This window comes from Mugil cephalus, chromosome 20, assembly GCF_022458985.1.
Source record: "Mugil cephalus isolate CIBA_MC_2020 chromosome 20, CIBA_Mcephalus_1.1, whole genome shotgun sequence".
Taxonomy (NCBI): domain Eukaryota; kingdom Metazoa; phylum Chordata; class Actinopteri; order Mugiliformes; family Mugilidae; genus Mugil; species Mugil cephalus.
Window position 1 is genome coordinate 1,342,820 of NC_061789.1, and position 15,534 is coordinate 1,358,353.

The 15,534-nt window shown below is 42.3% G+C and overlaps 1 protein-coding gene across 4 annotated transcripts in view; it reads left to right on the forward strand.

Moving 5' to 3' along the window:
• LOC124997295 (alpha-1,6-mannosylglycoprotein 6-beta-N-acetylglucosaminyltransferase B) overlaps positions 1-15,164 on the forward strand; it is a 57,902-nt gene extending 42,738 nt beyond the window's left edge. For 2 of the 4 annotated variants that reach the window (XM_047570887.1, XM_047570889.1), the window contains exons 10-18: positions 124-257; positions 897-1,027; positions 1,573-1,578; positions 3,100-3,255; positions 4,043-4,189; positions 4,511-4,627; positions 7,874-7,948; positions 13,142-13,404; positions 14,501-15,164. In XM_047570887.1, the coding sequence (XP_047426843.1) occupies positions 124-257; positions 897-1,027; positions 1,573-1,578; positions 3,100-3,255; positions 4,043-4,189; positions 4,511-4,627; positions 7,874-7,948; positions 13,142-13,404; positions 14,501-14,699 (1,228 nt within the window). In that variant the 3' untranslated portion in view covers positions 14,700-15,164. The remainder of the gene's footprint in view (positions 1-123; positions 258-896; positions 1,028-1,572; positions 1,579-3,099; positions 3,256-4,042; positions 4,190-4,510; positions 4,628-7,873; positions 7,949-13,141; positions 13,405-14,500) is intronic. The other 2 variants (XM_047570888.1, XM_047570890.1) reach the window with 1 other exon arrangement.
• The last annotated feature ends 370 nt before the right edge of the window (positions 15,165-15,534 follow it).

A 15,534-nucleotide genomic window follows, 5' to 3' on the forward strand; every position in this document is an offset into this window, starting at 1 on the left:
AGATTGATAAATGACCAGAAGCTCAGATTATTATTATTATCCGTTATCGTCCTGTTTTCTGGATTATTTTGTGAAGACTTTTAGGTGCGTTCTGATTCTAACTCATGTCTCGTTGGGTTCCAGGTGCCACATCCGAGTGATCGACACCTTTGGCACGGAGCCGGCCTACAACCACGAGGAGTACGCCACCCTGCACGGATACAGGACCAACTGGGGCTACTGGAACCTCCACGGACAGCAGTTCATGACCATGTTCCGTATGTGATTCCTTTTTTTGCATCTGCTTGTTGAGACGATTAAACGCTTCAGTTTTTTCACAGACGGTTATAAACTGAACAATGTGAAGCGTTTTCATGTGTTTTTCTTTCTTTTTTTTATGGTGAACATGTGCTGTGTGCAGACTGTGTGAGTTTATGGAGACATCAGGGATCCAGACAGGGAGCTCAGTCAGAGCAGATGTGTCTAAAGCCTCCTAGTGTGCACCCCCCACCCCCCCAAAAAAAGAAATAAAATTGGTGTCAGAAGAAACTTGAGATGTTATTTCTAGTGGCCAATGAATTCAGTGACAATGGGCGGCCCCACTGTTCCTGAAACACTGTAATCACAAAGAGGACTGACTCTGAGAGATGTCAGCTTTCATCTCGGGCCTGAAAACTGACAGTTTCTTTCTCCTCCTCACTTGACGAAACCCTGCTGCTGTGTACTGTACATTCGCTTTGTGCCAGTCACAGTTTTCTTTAATTTCCTGCAGCAGTTATTGAACCTGTGAATCCTCGACCTGCTACATGCACCACTTTAAAGTTTTCACCACATCGTCATGAGAAAGAAACACACGACTTCTTCCTTTTATGTCTGTTTGAAACTGAAAACTGTTTTTTGTGTGTGTGTGTGTGCAGCTCACACTCCAGACAACTCGTTCATGGGTTTCGTGGCGGAGGAGCTGAACGAGACGGAGAAGCTGAACATCCAGAGGAACAAGGTTAACAACATGGCCGTGGTGTACGGGAAAGAAGCCAGCATGTGGAAGGTGATTCATTCATTCATTCGTTCGTTTTCTGATTCGTGTCAGAAAGTTGTCGTGTGCACGGCTTTGGATTCACATAAAAATAGTGAGCTGTGAAACACCCACTAGATTTGAGATGTTTCCCTCACACCAGCTCCTCCTCCGTGAATCCGGCCCAAAGCGAGACGTCTCCAGTAAATTTTGCCTCCGAGCTGCTGCCGCCGCCGAGGTTTCTCGCTCTCACTGTAACTTTTGAAGCCGCTGCAGCTTCCCTCAAGGTTTGCTTCCCTGGAAAACGTCTTTGTTCCTGCGCTGCTGCAGCACTCGGCGTTTCACAGAACAACTGGAGCCGTGGTGGAAGAGGAGAATCTGAGAGACGAGAGACGACCACCTCAGCGAGAGCAGCATCTCTGAGATTTACAGGAGAAATCTGGGGCTTGTCTGCTGTGAATGACTAATACTTCATATCATGTTCTCCTCTTTTTCTCTTCATTAACCTCCTGGTTTCTCTGTCCTCTCTCTTTGTTCGTCCTCTGATCTGATCATGCATCATTGATGTGGCTGCACAGCTCCAGGTAAAACCACCTGCTTTTCATATTCCTGATTCTCCAAACGTTTCAGCTCAAACTGAGAGCAGACGCAGAGCTTCTACAAAGACGTGTTGTTTTGTGCCTCGAGCATTAATGTAAATCCCACTGCAAGAAACTGCATTTCACTTCCATGTTGTCATCCAGCATCTGAACCAGTGTGAAATGAAACATGCGATGCATCGCGAGGGAACGTTCTAGGAAATGAATTTAAACTTAAATGAGACAGATGAGTTTCTGTGACGCTTCCCTTCTTTCTTTCTCCGACGTCGTCGTCACGCCCTCCACTCGCCTGCAGCTTCCACTTGTCACCGAGAGATTAATGTACAAACATTTCACAGTGTGCAGTTTCTGATTTTATCCCCGTAAGTGAAACAAAGTGTGATTCCGCGTCGCTCTGACATTAAGAATAGTCCGGGATGAAAAACGAGGAGTAACACTCCGCTGACATTTAGAAATGATTTAAGCCTCGGAGACAAAGGGCGGCTTTGTGTGAATAATTCATTACGTTCTCATCGGAAAAAACATTTTTTCAGATAAACTAATTCTCGTCGGTAAAAGGTTTAAAGGAAATTGGCGGCGTCAGCATTTATGCAGCTGGTAACTGATCACAGCATCTGTCTGAGACGTTCAAAAAATACTTATTTTAATGGGTTATTTTAAGGAACGAGGGTTAAAATAAATCACTGATGTGTTTTCTGTCCATCAGTTCCTCAGTGATGTTGAACCTGAGCAGGTAAACAGCAGTGTGAACAAATACAGCCTCTAGAACAAATGATTTATTATCTTATACATAAAAAATAGAACTAAATGTGAACAGAACAACAACTTTAAAAATAAATACAACATTTTTCATCATCTGATCAGATTCTTTAGTTGGAATATTAGCAGATAACAGTCTGTACCTCGGTTACTGATAACACACTACCAATAAAACCAGATTTTCTCCGTCTCTCAGTAGCTTTCTCCTTATTAAAGCTTCTAAAACAGTTATGCAAACTCTTTGTGTGCAATCCCAGCTGATAACGGACAGATATTAGTCTTCCTTGTTCCAGTAAATACAGTAAATACGCTGTTTTCTACCGACTGAGCTCCATCATCTTTTGCTCAGGTTGAGATAAAACTACCCGCCCTCCTTTTTGCTTTTCTTCTTCCGCTCTTTCCAAAAATCTGTAACTGTGATGAATGAGTGGTGCTCGCTGGTGGTCCTGCAGCACAAGTGATTTAGAGTTTATGAAGTAAACACAAATGCAAATGAAATCAATGAAGGCGAATAAAAGCCGGAGCTGTCGTCCTCAGATGTTCAGCGGCTGACGCAGTTTAATGTGACGCCAATTAGTTCATTAGAACTTTGAGCTGAAGTATTCGGATGAGTTTGCAGTTTTAAAGCAGGGAGGAGGCGTGTAACCGTGGCAACATAAACCAGACACAAAGCCAAGACTCTGTGTGATTTAGTTGGCTCCTCTTTAAGTGCTTGAATCATTTTTTTGCCTCCTGTACGTGTCACAGGGCAAAGAAAACTTCCTGGCGATCCTGCACCGCTACATGGAGATCCACGGGACGGTGTACTACGAGACGCAGCGCCCCCCAGAGGTGCCCGCCTTCGTCAAGAACCACGGTCTGCTGCCTCAGCAGGAGCTGCAGCAGCTCCTCAGGAAGGCCAAGGTGGGTCTGAGCCGGGGGGGCTCTGACGTTTGCACGCACAAGACTTTGGATAAATTTAATAAATACATAAAATTATATGAGTTCAGATTTATTTTTCTCCAGAAGGTAAAATAACAAAACAAGAGAAGCCAGATTCTTTACGCTTGAGTAAAAACGATGCAGTCGCAATCAAACAAACAGCACTTATTTCTAATGACGGTGTAAATGGATCCAGCTCAGTCTGGGGGCCTCTAGGTCCAGGTCTGGTCTTATGTCCACAAACCACCGACTTCCTGGCTGCACAACTCTGGGTTTCCTAGTCCTAATTAAACGTTCCCTTAATTTAATTATTACTTTTGTTGTTTCTTTGTTGCTGAAAAAATTAAATGCATTAAAATTTAATTTGAAAAAAAACAAAAACCTAGCTGGTCCATCTCGGCCTTTTTAACGCTAATCTTAGAGCTTCATTGAGCCACTTGGAATCACTGAAGGCTCAATTAGCATAAAGAACAAAATGCTTTAAACAGAGTCAGTTTCACTCCATCGGTGCAATAATTGAATTTGTACGACATTTCTCCAACCAGTTCTGAATTTACCTGCAGTGAAGTAAAAAAAAGGCCAGTTTGTGTGGAAAGCGTCGAGCAGCAGTGGTTGAGCCTGATACGAGACATTCATTCCTCTGTAAAAACTAAAGTCTTGAATTTTTGCAAAAATTCTGTTAAAATCCATAAATACAGGTAACGCTGTAATGAAGTTGCCGCGTGGACATTTTTACGCTTTCGTTGACACGAACTAATTCTGATTCCAGCTGTTCATCGGATTCGGTTTCCCGTACGAAGGCCCCGCCCCCTTGGAGGCCATAGCCAATGGCTGCATCTTTCTGCAGCCCAAGTTCGACCCTCCACACAGCTCTCTCAACCACGACTTCTTCAGGGGGAAGCCCACGTCCAGGAAGGTGGATGCTCACGTCTTCACATCGTACATGCTACAGACTTCCCAAAAAAAATCAGTTTTACTAAAAAACAAGTAGATTTGTGTTGCTACAAGGAAAATATGAACAGTTTAGTCAATAGCAGAACCATAGATTTACAGTTGTTCTCATTTTTAATAACACGTAAGACTGTCAAATGCTTAAAAATTCTTAAAAATGTGCAATGCATTGCATGCACGAGGAAGAATTATCTTGATACACAAAAAAAAAACATATTTCATCTTAGTTTGATTTCAGTTTTTGCAGTTCATTCCTCCTTATTCCCTGCATCCACTCCTCCCCCAGGTATCCTCCCAGCATCCCTACGCGGAGCAGTACATCGGCCGGCCGCACGTCCTCACCATCGACTTCAATAACTCTGAAGAGTTCGATGCGACCATCCGTGAAATCATGAGGATCGATGTACGTTCATTCTCCAACACCTGGCACCACTCACTCAGCCTAATAACCGTCTGCTGGTGTTATAGTCTGTCACGCCACACACACACACATCTACACACACTGCTGCATAATAGCATAGGTGAGGCCGTAATTTGCTCTGGCACACTTCACAGTCGGGCCTGACCCACTTTTGAAGCCTTTAGCTCTTAATCACGGCTCGCCGCGTCACAGTGAAATGCTTAGCTGGCTCCCTCTCCGCTCCCCGAGCTCCTAATTGCCGGAGATATCGAGCGGCTCGGTGGGTAAACTGTGCCCACACCTGGGTGTGCGTGGCAGCCGTCCAGAGTTCAGGCCCTGCAGGCGGTCAGCGCTGTCCGGGCCACGTCCACTTAATCAATCTGCCGGCGCCTCCGCCTGCCAGGTGTGTTAAATAGAGCCCTCGTTTCCCGCTGATGGGTGCAGAATGAAATTAAGTGTCAGTCCTACAAGAAGGAACCACAAAGCTAATAACACCCGGTGGAGTTTCTGCTTCAAACCATAGCAGAAGAGCAGAAACGAGCTTTGTTTTCCATAATCTTTACCAGCGTGCATATATGTTTAATGAGATAAGATGAGATGATCCTTTATGTGTCCCACACTGTTGCAGCAGCTCACGGTTTAAAGGAAAGTGCACACAAGAGATTTATATTTAACAAAATGTCTCACTCAGATGTAGAACTTTGATTGCATGTTTGTGCAGTGGAGCTCCTTAGTTTAGAAGAAGAAGAAGAAGAAGAAGAAGAAGAAGAAGAAGAAGAAGAAGAAGAAGAAGAAGCTCACCCATGAAGACGTCACATCTCGTTGGTTTGAGCTTTGTCACGAGGGGGGGTGGGGGTGGTGGTGTAGGGATGGGGAGATGGGGGGGGGTCATGTGCCGGCCTTATTTCTTGGCTGGGAGAAGTTCCTGCAGTCTCAGCTTGTTGCCTGGCAACTGGTCCCCATGGTTACATATTTGGGTTTTTGTGCGGACACTACTTAGCGAGCTCGCACCAGGATTTGAACGTAGCAGACGCTAGCTGCATAGCATTAACCTGGGGTTAATTCTTTATGCTAAGCTAACTGCCTGCAGGCTCATGTTTTCTACAACATATTTAAAGGACACGTGTGTGATGGACACAGGTTTAATGTGCAGCTTTAATTTCAGGGTTTTTATGTCGCAGTGGTTCATGACAACAGCTGTTTAATGCAAGAATTTAGCTGTTTGCTAAGAAATATTTATATGTAGTTATGTACTGAAGTGCACATGTGTAAAGTGTAGTTTTGATTTGAGTGTCTCTTTATCTTGTGATTTTCTGTTTATTTCCCAGAATTTATGCTAAGCTAAGCTAACTAAATGCTCGTTCGTATTTGTCTTTTAGCAAATAAAACTATACAAACGTTACAGCTAGCTTAATTTATATCTGACACTCTGACTCTTAACTAAGACATATTCAAATATAGTTATATAATAAATACAGACTTAAAGCTTGAATTTGACGGTATTTACATCCGAATTTCATTAACAGCCTTTTAACCTTTTATTTTTTTGGTTTTGGGTGGCGTGAAGCTAGCTACTTCCTGTTTATTTCCCAGTCTTTATGCTAAGCTAAGCTAGTTTTTTTCTTTTAGCAAATAAAATACAGAAATACAATCAGCCCCATTAGGTTTTTAGCAATGAATGTTAAACCTGGAGTTTCATACGTATACAGTTGAATATATAGATTGATGCTATTGCATGGAGCAAAGCTAGCAAGTCTGCATAGCATAGCATAGCATAGCATAGCATAGCAGTGCAGCTTTAATTTTGGGTATTTAAATTAAAATTGTTCATGAATTATGTTTCTTTAATAAGTGATTTTAGCTGTTTGTTGAGAAATATTTAAATGTGTAACGGTATCTACGTCCAAACTTGTTATTTCTATTGGATGGGGCGAAGCTAAATAGCCTGTGTGCTAAGCTAAGCTAACAAAAAAAGTGGTTTATATTTAACATGCATACGTTTTATAATGATTATGAGCTTAAAGTGCAGCTTTAATTTGAGGATATTTGCATCCAGTTTGAAGGAAAGTGTCATGAATTACTGCTCTAATATGTAGCTGCGTCTTTATTTGGATAATTGACTCAAATGATTTAGTTTCAACAGCTCAAACAGCATCAGTGTGTGGAGACGATGTTTGTATAAGTCGTCCACATCCTTGGATAAAATCTCAGCCAGCTCTGCACATTTTTGGACAAACTCTAATGGTGTTTGTTCGTGTTTCTGATGCTACACAAAAAATAAATGAAATAAAATCACCAGTGGCGATTCGCTGGCAGACGCCGAATCCTTTTCTCTTGGCTACCAGTGTGTCATGCCTCGTATAATCAATGATGGCGTGGAATAATGAACGTCGCCCCCATGTTTTTGTAAACCGTACAGTCATTTAAAGAACGCTGTCTGCTGCTGAATTCAAATCGCCCTCTCATATCATTTCTTTCCATTCTCCACCTCCTCCTCCTCCTCCTCCTCTCCGACTCCATTCTATTATATAAAGATGCCCAACAGGCAAATTGCATTGCAGAATAGCTGATGAAGTGCCAGATACATTTCATTAAACTCAGATGGAATAAAGCAATAAGCGAAAAGCGCTAAAAGGAAGAGAACACTAAAAAGAACCATTTATCAATTTAAAAGCCTGAGCGCTGGAGTCGGCCGACGGTAAACAGGGACGTTTCACTTCGGCTTCCAGCGGGAGCATCCTGTCCTCCGATATTTCATGATCACTGGTCTCATCAAACCTCAGTGGCTTTAAAAGTGTGGTAATTAATATGAAGCCGCCTCGCGTCTAAAGTCACGGGACCTTGTTTTCGTGTAAGACCAGAACAAAGAGGGGAGTGAATTGATCAGGGAGTTTTATTTAATTTATCGTCTCCTGTCACAAATCAGACAGTGATTGATGTAGAGCATCACCGGGGGGGTCGGGGTGGATGGTGGGGGGTCGGGGGGTGGACGCCCCGCGGTCCGCCCGTCACTCTTTCACATATACATCGACGCAGTCATCACTAAAAATAATGAGATCAATTTTTAAAGCTGCCACCTGTGATGTATTAGCTCATTGATTTTAATGGGAGGCGTTTGGCTCCACACAGGCCTTCTCACAATTACGCTAATGAACATGTCAGCGCTGATTGACTTTCAGATGCCCGGTCGCTGTAATTACACCGGCTTGGTTTTATTTACTCCCTCTCTCTCTCTGCCCGTGTTTGCAGGTGAAGCCGTTCCTGCCCTATGAGTACACCTGTGAGGGGATGCTGGAGAGACTTCACGCCTACATCCAGAACCAGGTGGGTCACGGGTCTTAGTGATGGAGCTGAACCTGTTTACAGTCCGGTGTCACAGCATCAGGTTCAATATCAGACCAAACAGCCGCTCAAGAAAAATGTAAAAAATGATGGAAAAATCCAAGAACTTAACTTTATTTTTGTAAAAAAGTAAAAAATCCTCCACATTATTCACCTTAATAATCCTTCCTACGCCTTTATAATATATATTTACTTATGTCTCTATTTGTTGTGCATGTGTTCACAGGCTAAACTTGTAAAATATATATTTTATTTAATATTTAATGATTTCATCACCTATTTTTCTTGGTAACTCACTGGAGTGTATTTGACTCATCTTTTTTTTTGGATGATAGTTATGACCTGGATGACAGAGAAACTTCAAACACGAAGGATGATTATTATTTTACTTCTTTATTGTTTGAGTCCATGTTTTAACGCAGGACTCTTCAGCGTTTTTCAGGCTGATTAAGTAGTTACCCCCTCCCCACTTTATGTTCTCTATATTAATTAAACTCAGTGCTATTTATATACATTATTATTATCATTTTGCATTTAATATCAAGCTTATCCCTTATCCCTTTATTAAAACATGTGAGATTAATGTGTATTTAAAGGCAGTTTGTGGAGGGAATTAAAAGAATATATAAAACATTGTGCCCTCGCTGCATTACTCCCCCTGTTAAAGACCTATGTTTTAAAGGTTACACACCATCAGCATTTATCATCTCTGAAGTATTATTATTACTATTTTAATCATGTATTCATTCTGACTTCTCTGAATAATGAACTCCACTGATTAATACAGACTGAGAACGTGATCCTCAATAATCAATGCTGGGATGGAGTTTCATGACAGATTTATTTCCCATGAAAGAGACAGTGTTTTATTTTATTTTCTTTCAGCTCCCAGATGTTTACGGTCGTGTCCAAAGTCACTGATATCAGGCAAACATCTCCTTTTAATGTGACTCCTGTTTGAGGAAACGGTCGAACACTAACGCGGAGATAAAGACGTGTCAGGGAGGTCGATGGATTGTGTTTCCGCCTAAAGAGGCTGTGAGATGTACCCGTTTTGTTTCTGCTGCAGTAAAACGCCGCTGTGGTTTTTCTGCTTCCAGTCCAGACGGACGCGGTTGCTCAGTATCTTGCGTTAATGTCTCGCTGCCTGGAACCATTTACCCCTCAGTGCTGAAGCTGCTACAGTTCAGTAAACAAACAGTAATCATTGGTCCATAGGTCACAGCATCATCAGTTCAGTTCAGAGAGAGTCTGCACGCACACACCTAAATGCTTCTGTATTTATATGGTGCTTCAGGAGCTTTGTTGGCAAAGTGACACGTCTGCACAAGAACGCACACATTCAGCCGCTGTAAACACGCTCAGCTCCCATAATCCTTCACTCTGCATGAACTCCATTCACTGTACATAAAGAAACCGTCTGTGACGACATGTTTTTGAAGCTCTGCATCTTCATCTGACTCCATCTCACTGAAAAATGTTTAAAGAGGTGGAGCCTGAGTCAATCAGAGAAGCCACGCCCCTTAATCCGGCCAAATAACATGTTTTTAAGGCTAGTGTACGGCTAGCATAAGGCTAGGCTAACTTCAGACTTCATTCATTAGTAAAGTGGTGTTTTTGAGATCAAGGTTCACATTAATGATGGTGTGACTTTATTTTTCTATATAAAATCTTAACAAACGTCAAAGAGAGACATTGACATTTACCTCATCACATAATAGAGAGAAACCAGCTGACATCCAGTTCTTCCTTTTAATCTTCTGCTCCATAACTTTCTCTGTTTTTGTTCACTGGGGAAACGGTGGAGTTTCCTCCGTGTTTTCCTGATCCTGTGGCATATTTTACCTTTTAATCCAACTTTATTCTCTGTTATTGCCACTTCTCTATGGGTGAATATTGGTTAGATGGATCCAACATGGCGCCCATGAAACACGTGACCAGCTCAGAACCAATCAGCATAGAGGGACAGATCAGACGCTGCGTTCCCTGGTTGGACAGACTCTCTGTAATATACGACTCTGGGGATTGACTCTCTAATGGAGCCTCTAGTGGACATGTAGAGGAACTACAAGCCTGACTTAATTAAACCAGATAAACTTTAAACTACAGCTGAGGCTAAATTTCTGAGTAAGTTTATGCATCATCATTCAGATTAACCGTCTCGTTTTCAACAGGTTCCAACATAGAAACATGATACAACGCAACAACCAATCAGGATACATCCTGCGTAAGGCTCTCAACCACCAACCACCTTCACATTGATCCCAAAAACCCACAGCACCCACACACAGTGAATACGTATCATTATAATATTATACAATAACAAAAGAAGTCATTACCATCAGAAGCAGTTTGAAGAGTTTTTAAGGAAGTTAAATAGTGAGTTCTTGCAGAGGCCTAAGGAAATGATTGAGGGGATGTTGGTGGGTGTATTGTTCTGGTTCATTGGAGCTTTAAAAATGAATGCAATGCTTTTAGGACCAGAAAGAAAAGGTTTGAAAATAAAGTGAAGCCAGTTTATTGAGTCCAGACTTGTTAACATGTTGTTTTTACTTGTTTTTATTTGTTCAATTTATTTCTCTGACTTTAATTAGCTGCTAACTGGAAGTTTTGCTCAAGGCTCCAATGAACATAAAGAAAAATATCAGTCATTTTATAATTTTTTTATTTTTTTAAGGAAGCCTCATTGTGTTGTTTGTGTGTTTATTCCCACTTTGCTGCAGGCACCAGCTGCAAACTTAATCGACAGCTTAATCACAGTTACTCATTTTTCTCCTCGAGTCGAGTGATGAAAGAGGAAATTTCTCCTCGTGTGTGAGGTTCTTGTTTTCCGACCTCTGTGCTCATTAAAGCAGGAATTAATCAGCGCTCATTACGTGTCCTGCTGCGCCTCCGCCTCAGACCGAGCACCTTTTAAAAGCAGGACGTGTTTACAGATGTTGCTGTGATGCAGTCACATCTGTGTGACGGCTGCTGTGACCTCTGACACCGTCTCCTTCCTCGCCCGTCAGAAAACTCTGGGGCTGCGACCGCGGTGCGTTCGAGAGCAGAATCCCAATCAGACCCCGTTTCCCTTCCTGACACTTTTCTCAACCTCTTCAGTGAAGCCTTCTGCAGAGGCCGGGGCTCAGGTGCTGCAGCGGGTTGTTCTCTAATTCGCAGGGTTGAAGGTTTGATCCGTGCGTTGCCCTCCATGGGAGGCAAATACGTGAAGGGTTGAATAACAAACACTGAGGCAGAAAAGTGCAGCTGGTTTTGCCCGAGGGCAGATTCTAGACCCAGGAAGGATTGAACGTGGGGTAGTAAAACTCCCTGTAGCTTCAAACAACAGAGAACAAAAAGATAAAGAAACACGTCTTTTAAAAAAAAAAGAAAAAGAGTTCGACTACCAGATGGTTCTCTCTACAAGAAGTAAGTTATGTGCACTTAACTTCAGAAATAAAAACATAAAAAACAATGAAGGAATATTTAAAACAGATAAAGAGTTTGATTTAAAGTCTGCTAACTGTGGAAATCCCAGCCCACATTTTTAAAGTGTTTCTCCAACAGATACATCAAGCTACAGACGTGTTTTAACCGTTTACTCCCTCAGGATAAACGCTTCTGGTTAGAAACCTCGATATAATAGTGGAATCAGCAGCTTAATGTCGCTGAGGGCGAAGGTCTAAGTCACTGGATCTGCACAGATCTCGTTCAGTTTGGTCTGAAAAATGCAGATGATGGATGACGTTAAGTTCTTCCACCTCTTCTGTCTCCTTTCTCATAACTGAATGAACGATTCGACGAAGCCTCGCGCAGAAAAAACTGAAACTTTTTAGATATACTTTAATTACACGCGCTCCGCTCTCTTCTCGTAATAACTCGTCGTCCTCTGGAGCTGCACGTGTGAGATCAGGGACGTTTGAAGCCTGGTTTGAAGCCTGGTTATTGCCTGCAGACACTCTGAGCCTGTTTAATAAAGAGGTCTGAGGCCAGAGGGACGTGTCAGAGAAATGTTATTACCTGGATTTTATGAATAGTCCCGGCTGGATCAGGAGGAGGGAGGGAAGGAGGGAGGGGCCACTACTCTGCAGAACCTCACTCTTTTTTTAAGCTTTTTATTTTATTTAGTTTTGAATATCAGAAATAAAGAACGTGAGCTCGTCATTGGTGTCGCAACAGGAGAAATTAAAGAAAAACAGTACATGCATCATGGTGTTGTGTCCATACATTTCTCCACATTCAGTACATTTCTCAGATTCTAGTCTTAAAACAAACATAGATTTATTTTTATTTTTATTCCCACGTCACCGGTTCAATGTTTGGGTTTCAGCTTTTCTGCTACTTTTTAAAAGTATCTTCATTAAGAATTCGTCCCTGGACTGTTTCAGGTATTTTATATATAAATATAAAGTAAGGAAGGAGTAATCCAGCTCCACCCACAATACTTTGTTCACCACTCTCTAATATAACTGGACACGGAGATGGTTCCACATTGTCTCGGTTCTGTGCGCTGCATCGTGTCTGCACTGCAGCGTCATAAAGAAAATCTCATCATATTCTTCCAGACATTTTCTCTCAGTGATGCTGAGTTTGCAGCGGCGGCGGCTTGTGTCTCACATCCATCCAGGTCTCATCTCCTCCTCCAGGTTTTATTTGATGTGTGTCCTGGAGTGGATTTTTAAGGGCTTTGTATCCTTTCATGTATTGTCCTTGTTTTCGTTTGCATCATGAAATATAATTTTTTTTGTTGTATTAGTCTCTGATTTGCAGGTGTCGACTTAGACTTTAATGATCCATGAGGGAAAGTACTTAGTTAGTTCCTCATAAAAGAATATGAAAGTCCTGCTTTTCCAATACAAATGTGTCTGAAACTGTCTTATAACACTGAGACGTCTCCTGTGCCCCTTGTTTAAAGCCCCGTCCAGCAGGACCAAACTCTGGATCATAATCTGCCTGTTTCTCCCGTAGAAACTTCCTTCCTACCTCAAACAGCCCCAGAGTCGACCTAGTCCCCTGATTCAAGAAGCTCTAATGTCTTTCAGCTTCGTTTTTATTTCCTAATATAAACTGTATTGGTGTAGAGCCTCATTTCTTATTGAGACTTACCCGTAGATTTCCTGGAAGGCTGACGAGGACTCTTCGGTTCTTGCTGTAAATCTGCCTCATCCATTCGTTTCCGTTTGGCTCCTGCAGGACTTCTGTTCCCCCGAAGCTCCGTTTCCTCCGCTGAACTCGTCTCAGACCTGGCTGAGTCCCTTCATCCTCGTGCCCGGCTCCAGGCTCCTGACCTGGGCCTCCAACGCCAGCAGCGCCGTCTCGTCCTGGCCGCCCCTCTCCGCCCTGAGGCTGACGGCGTCGCTGCAGGGTCAGTCCTGTGTGAGGGCGTGTCAGGCCGAGGGGCTGGTCTGTGAGCCGGCGTTCTACCGCTTCATCAACATCAAAGAGGCCTTTAGCGCGTAAGATCCTCCTCTGTTCATTCACTTCATCCGTTAAATGAGGTCAATGTGCAGCACACGTGGCTCCTTCATGGACTTATATCAGGCCACACATGGAAATTTGAAATCTAATTAATCTGTTCATACTAACACTTGAAGCGACGGGTTCACATCTGATCAGATGCTTCTGACTCTTCTTTCAAACAGAAATTAAAAAAAGTGCCGTTAATTTACGTATAATCTATGAACAGTCCTGATAAACAGTCTCCTGCTTCATATGCGACTCTTCTCCTGGTTGTTTTCCAGCCTTTTAAAAAAGCTCTTAATTAGGATAATTTACTTTGCTCATGACTGATAATAGATGTGAGAACAGGTTCAGTTCTGTCTGTCTGTACATGTACATGTGGTTCACACGGAGAATGAACATTAATCTGCAAAACTGTTGTTTTTTTATTACATATGCATGACTTTTAAGGTTAGTTTTCTGTGAGTTTATATTCAAATATGCAAATGAGGAGTTATCTACTTAAAAAATGCTCTAATTTGCATGAGTTTCCAGGACAGAAATCTGAATAATGGCTAAAGTGAGGTTCAAACTTCTTGTCTCATGTAGTTACAGAGGGAATTTTCTCTTTTTATCGCTCCATAAATCACAAAATACTGTCAACAGTCCAAAACAATAAACTTTTGCCTTGTTTTTTTAGGTGTAAAATGTGAAACATCTCCTCTGTAAATACCTGCAGGATGTAGTTAGGAATAAATCTGGAAGGTTTGGTTTGTGTCAGAGCTGCTGAAGTGGAGATTTCTGGCTCATTTTAAAGTTGCACTTTAAACCAAAACCAGATCTACTCAAATCCTTTTAAAACACATCATATAATCACATCAACATTTATAATATCAGATTAAACTGTCGACGAGTTCATTCCAGTGTGAAACATGAATGATTCATTGCAGCGTTGTTGAGATTATCTTAAAAATTCATCCTGAAAACGTTTCCTCCAAACTGCTCCGTGGCTCATTTGCTCACATTTTCTCTTCTGGAGGTTTTAAAGTCCCGGCTGCAGCATTAACGTCCTCCTGTGTCCCTGTTCTGTCCCTGTCCTGTCCCTGTCCTCAGGCTGGACCTGGAGTGTGAGGGAGTGGAGTCTGAGGCGAACCACCTCTTTCCTGCCTTCTCCGTGGATCACGCTGAATGCAGCCTGCAGCAGGACCCGCTGCTGTTCAGCTGCGCCGGCTCCAGCACCAAACACCAGCGCCTCTGCCCCTGCAGGGACTATCGCGACGGCCAGGTGGCGCTGTGCAGGGACTGCCTATGACCAGCGGAGGCTCTTTTTAAATTCCTGGACAGACGCAGGTGAAAAGTGACTCTCTTTCCTCTGACCGAGGAGCGGCTGCCAAAGTGGGTAAGGTGTTAATAACTCTCTCAGGGAACTGCATGATTGTACTTTGAGTCCGGTGAGTGTGAAGCCTCAGCTTCGAGGTTTTATTGGCTGCGTCAGGGCCACGGCTTTTAAACGAAACGCGTAACACGATCGATGAATCGGTTATTTTAGAAGAAGAAACGGCGAAAGCAAAGAGAAAGCTCTGATTTAAAAAACAGAAAAACATAAATAAAAAAAATGCTTGAACCTCACGATGTTTACTCGGTGTAGTGTGATCATAGTGGAGTTTGGATATTTGTACTAGATGCACCCAAAGCCATTTGCACCATGTCGAGATGTACTATTTTAAATGTGATGGACGGATTTGTACATAAGTGTTGTTTAATAAAACACGGGGGAAAAGATTTCAGATTTATTGCATTATTTCCTTCAGTTTAAGCAGTTTTTGTTTTATGGAAGGAACAATCGGCTGTGAACAGGTGGAAGAACGAGTTGACCACTTCCTGCATATCACCTTAAATAAAAGCAGTTTATAATAAGCTGTGGAAATAAGCAGAGTTTGAAGTGTGGTCATAGTAGTGGAGGGCGGTAACATCACCTGTAGCTCAACACTGACTCAAACCCAACACTGAAAATCTGACGAAAGCACTAAAATATCTCCTGCATACGCATTAAAACTGATATTTAAAAAGTGCTTTTATTTGGCTTTAATCTGACATTAATCACATTTTAACATGTAGCTGTAATTATGCTTAAATAATTAGATATA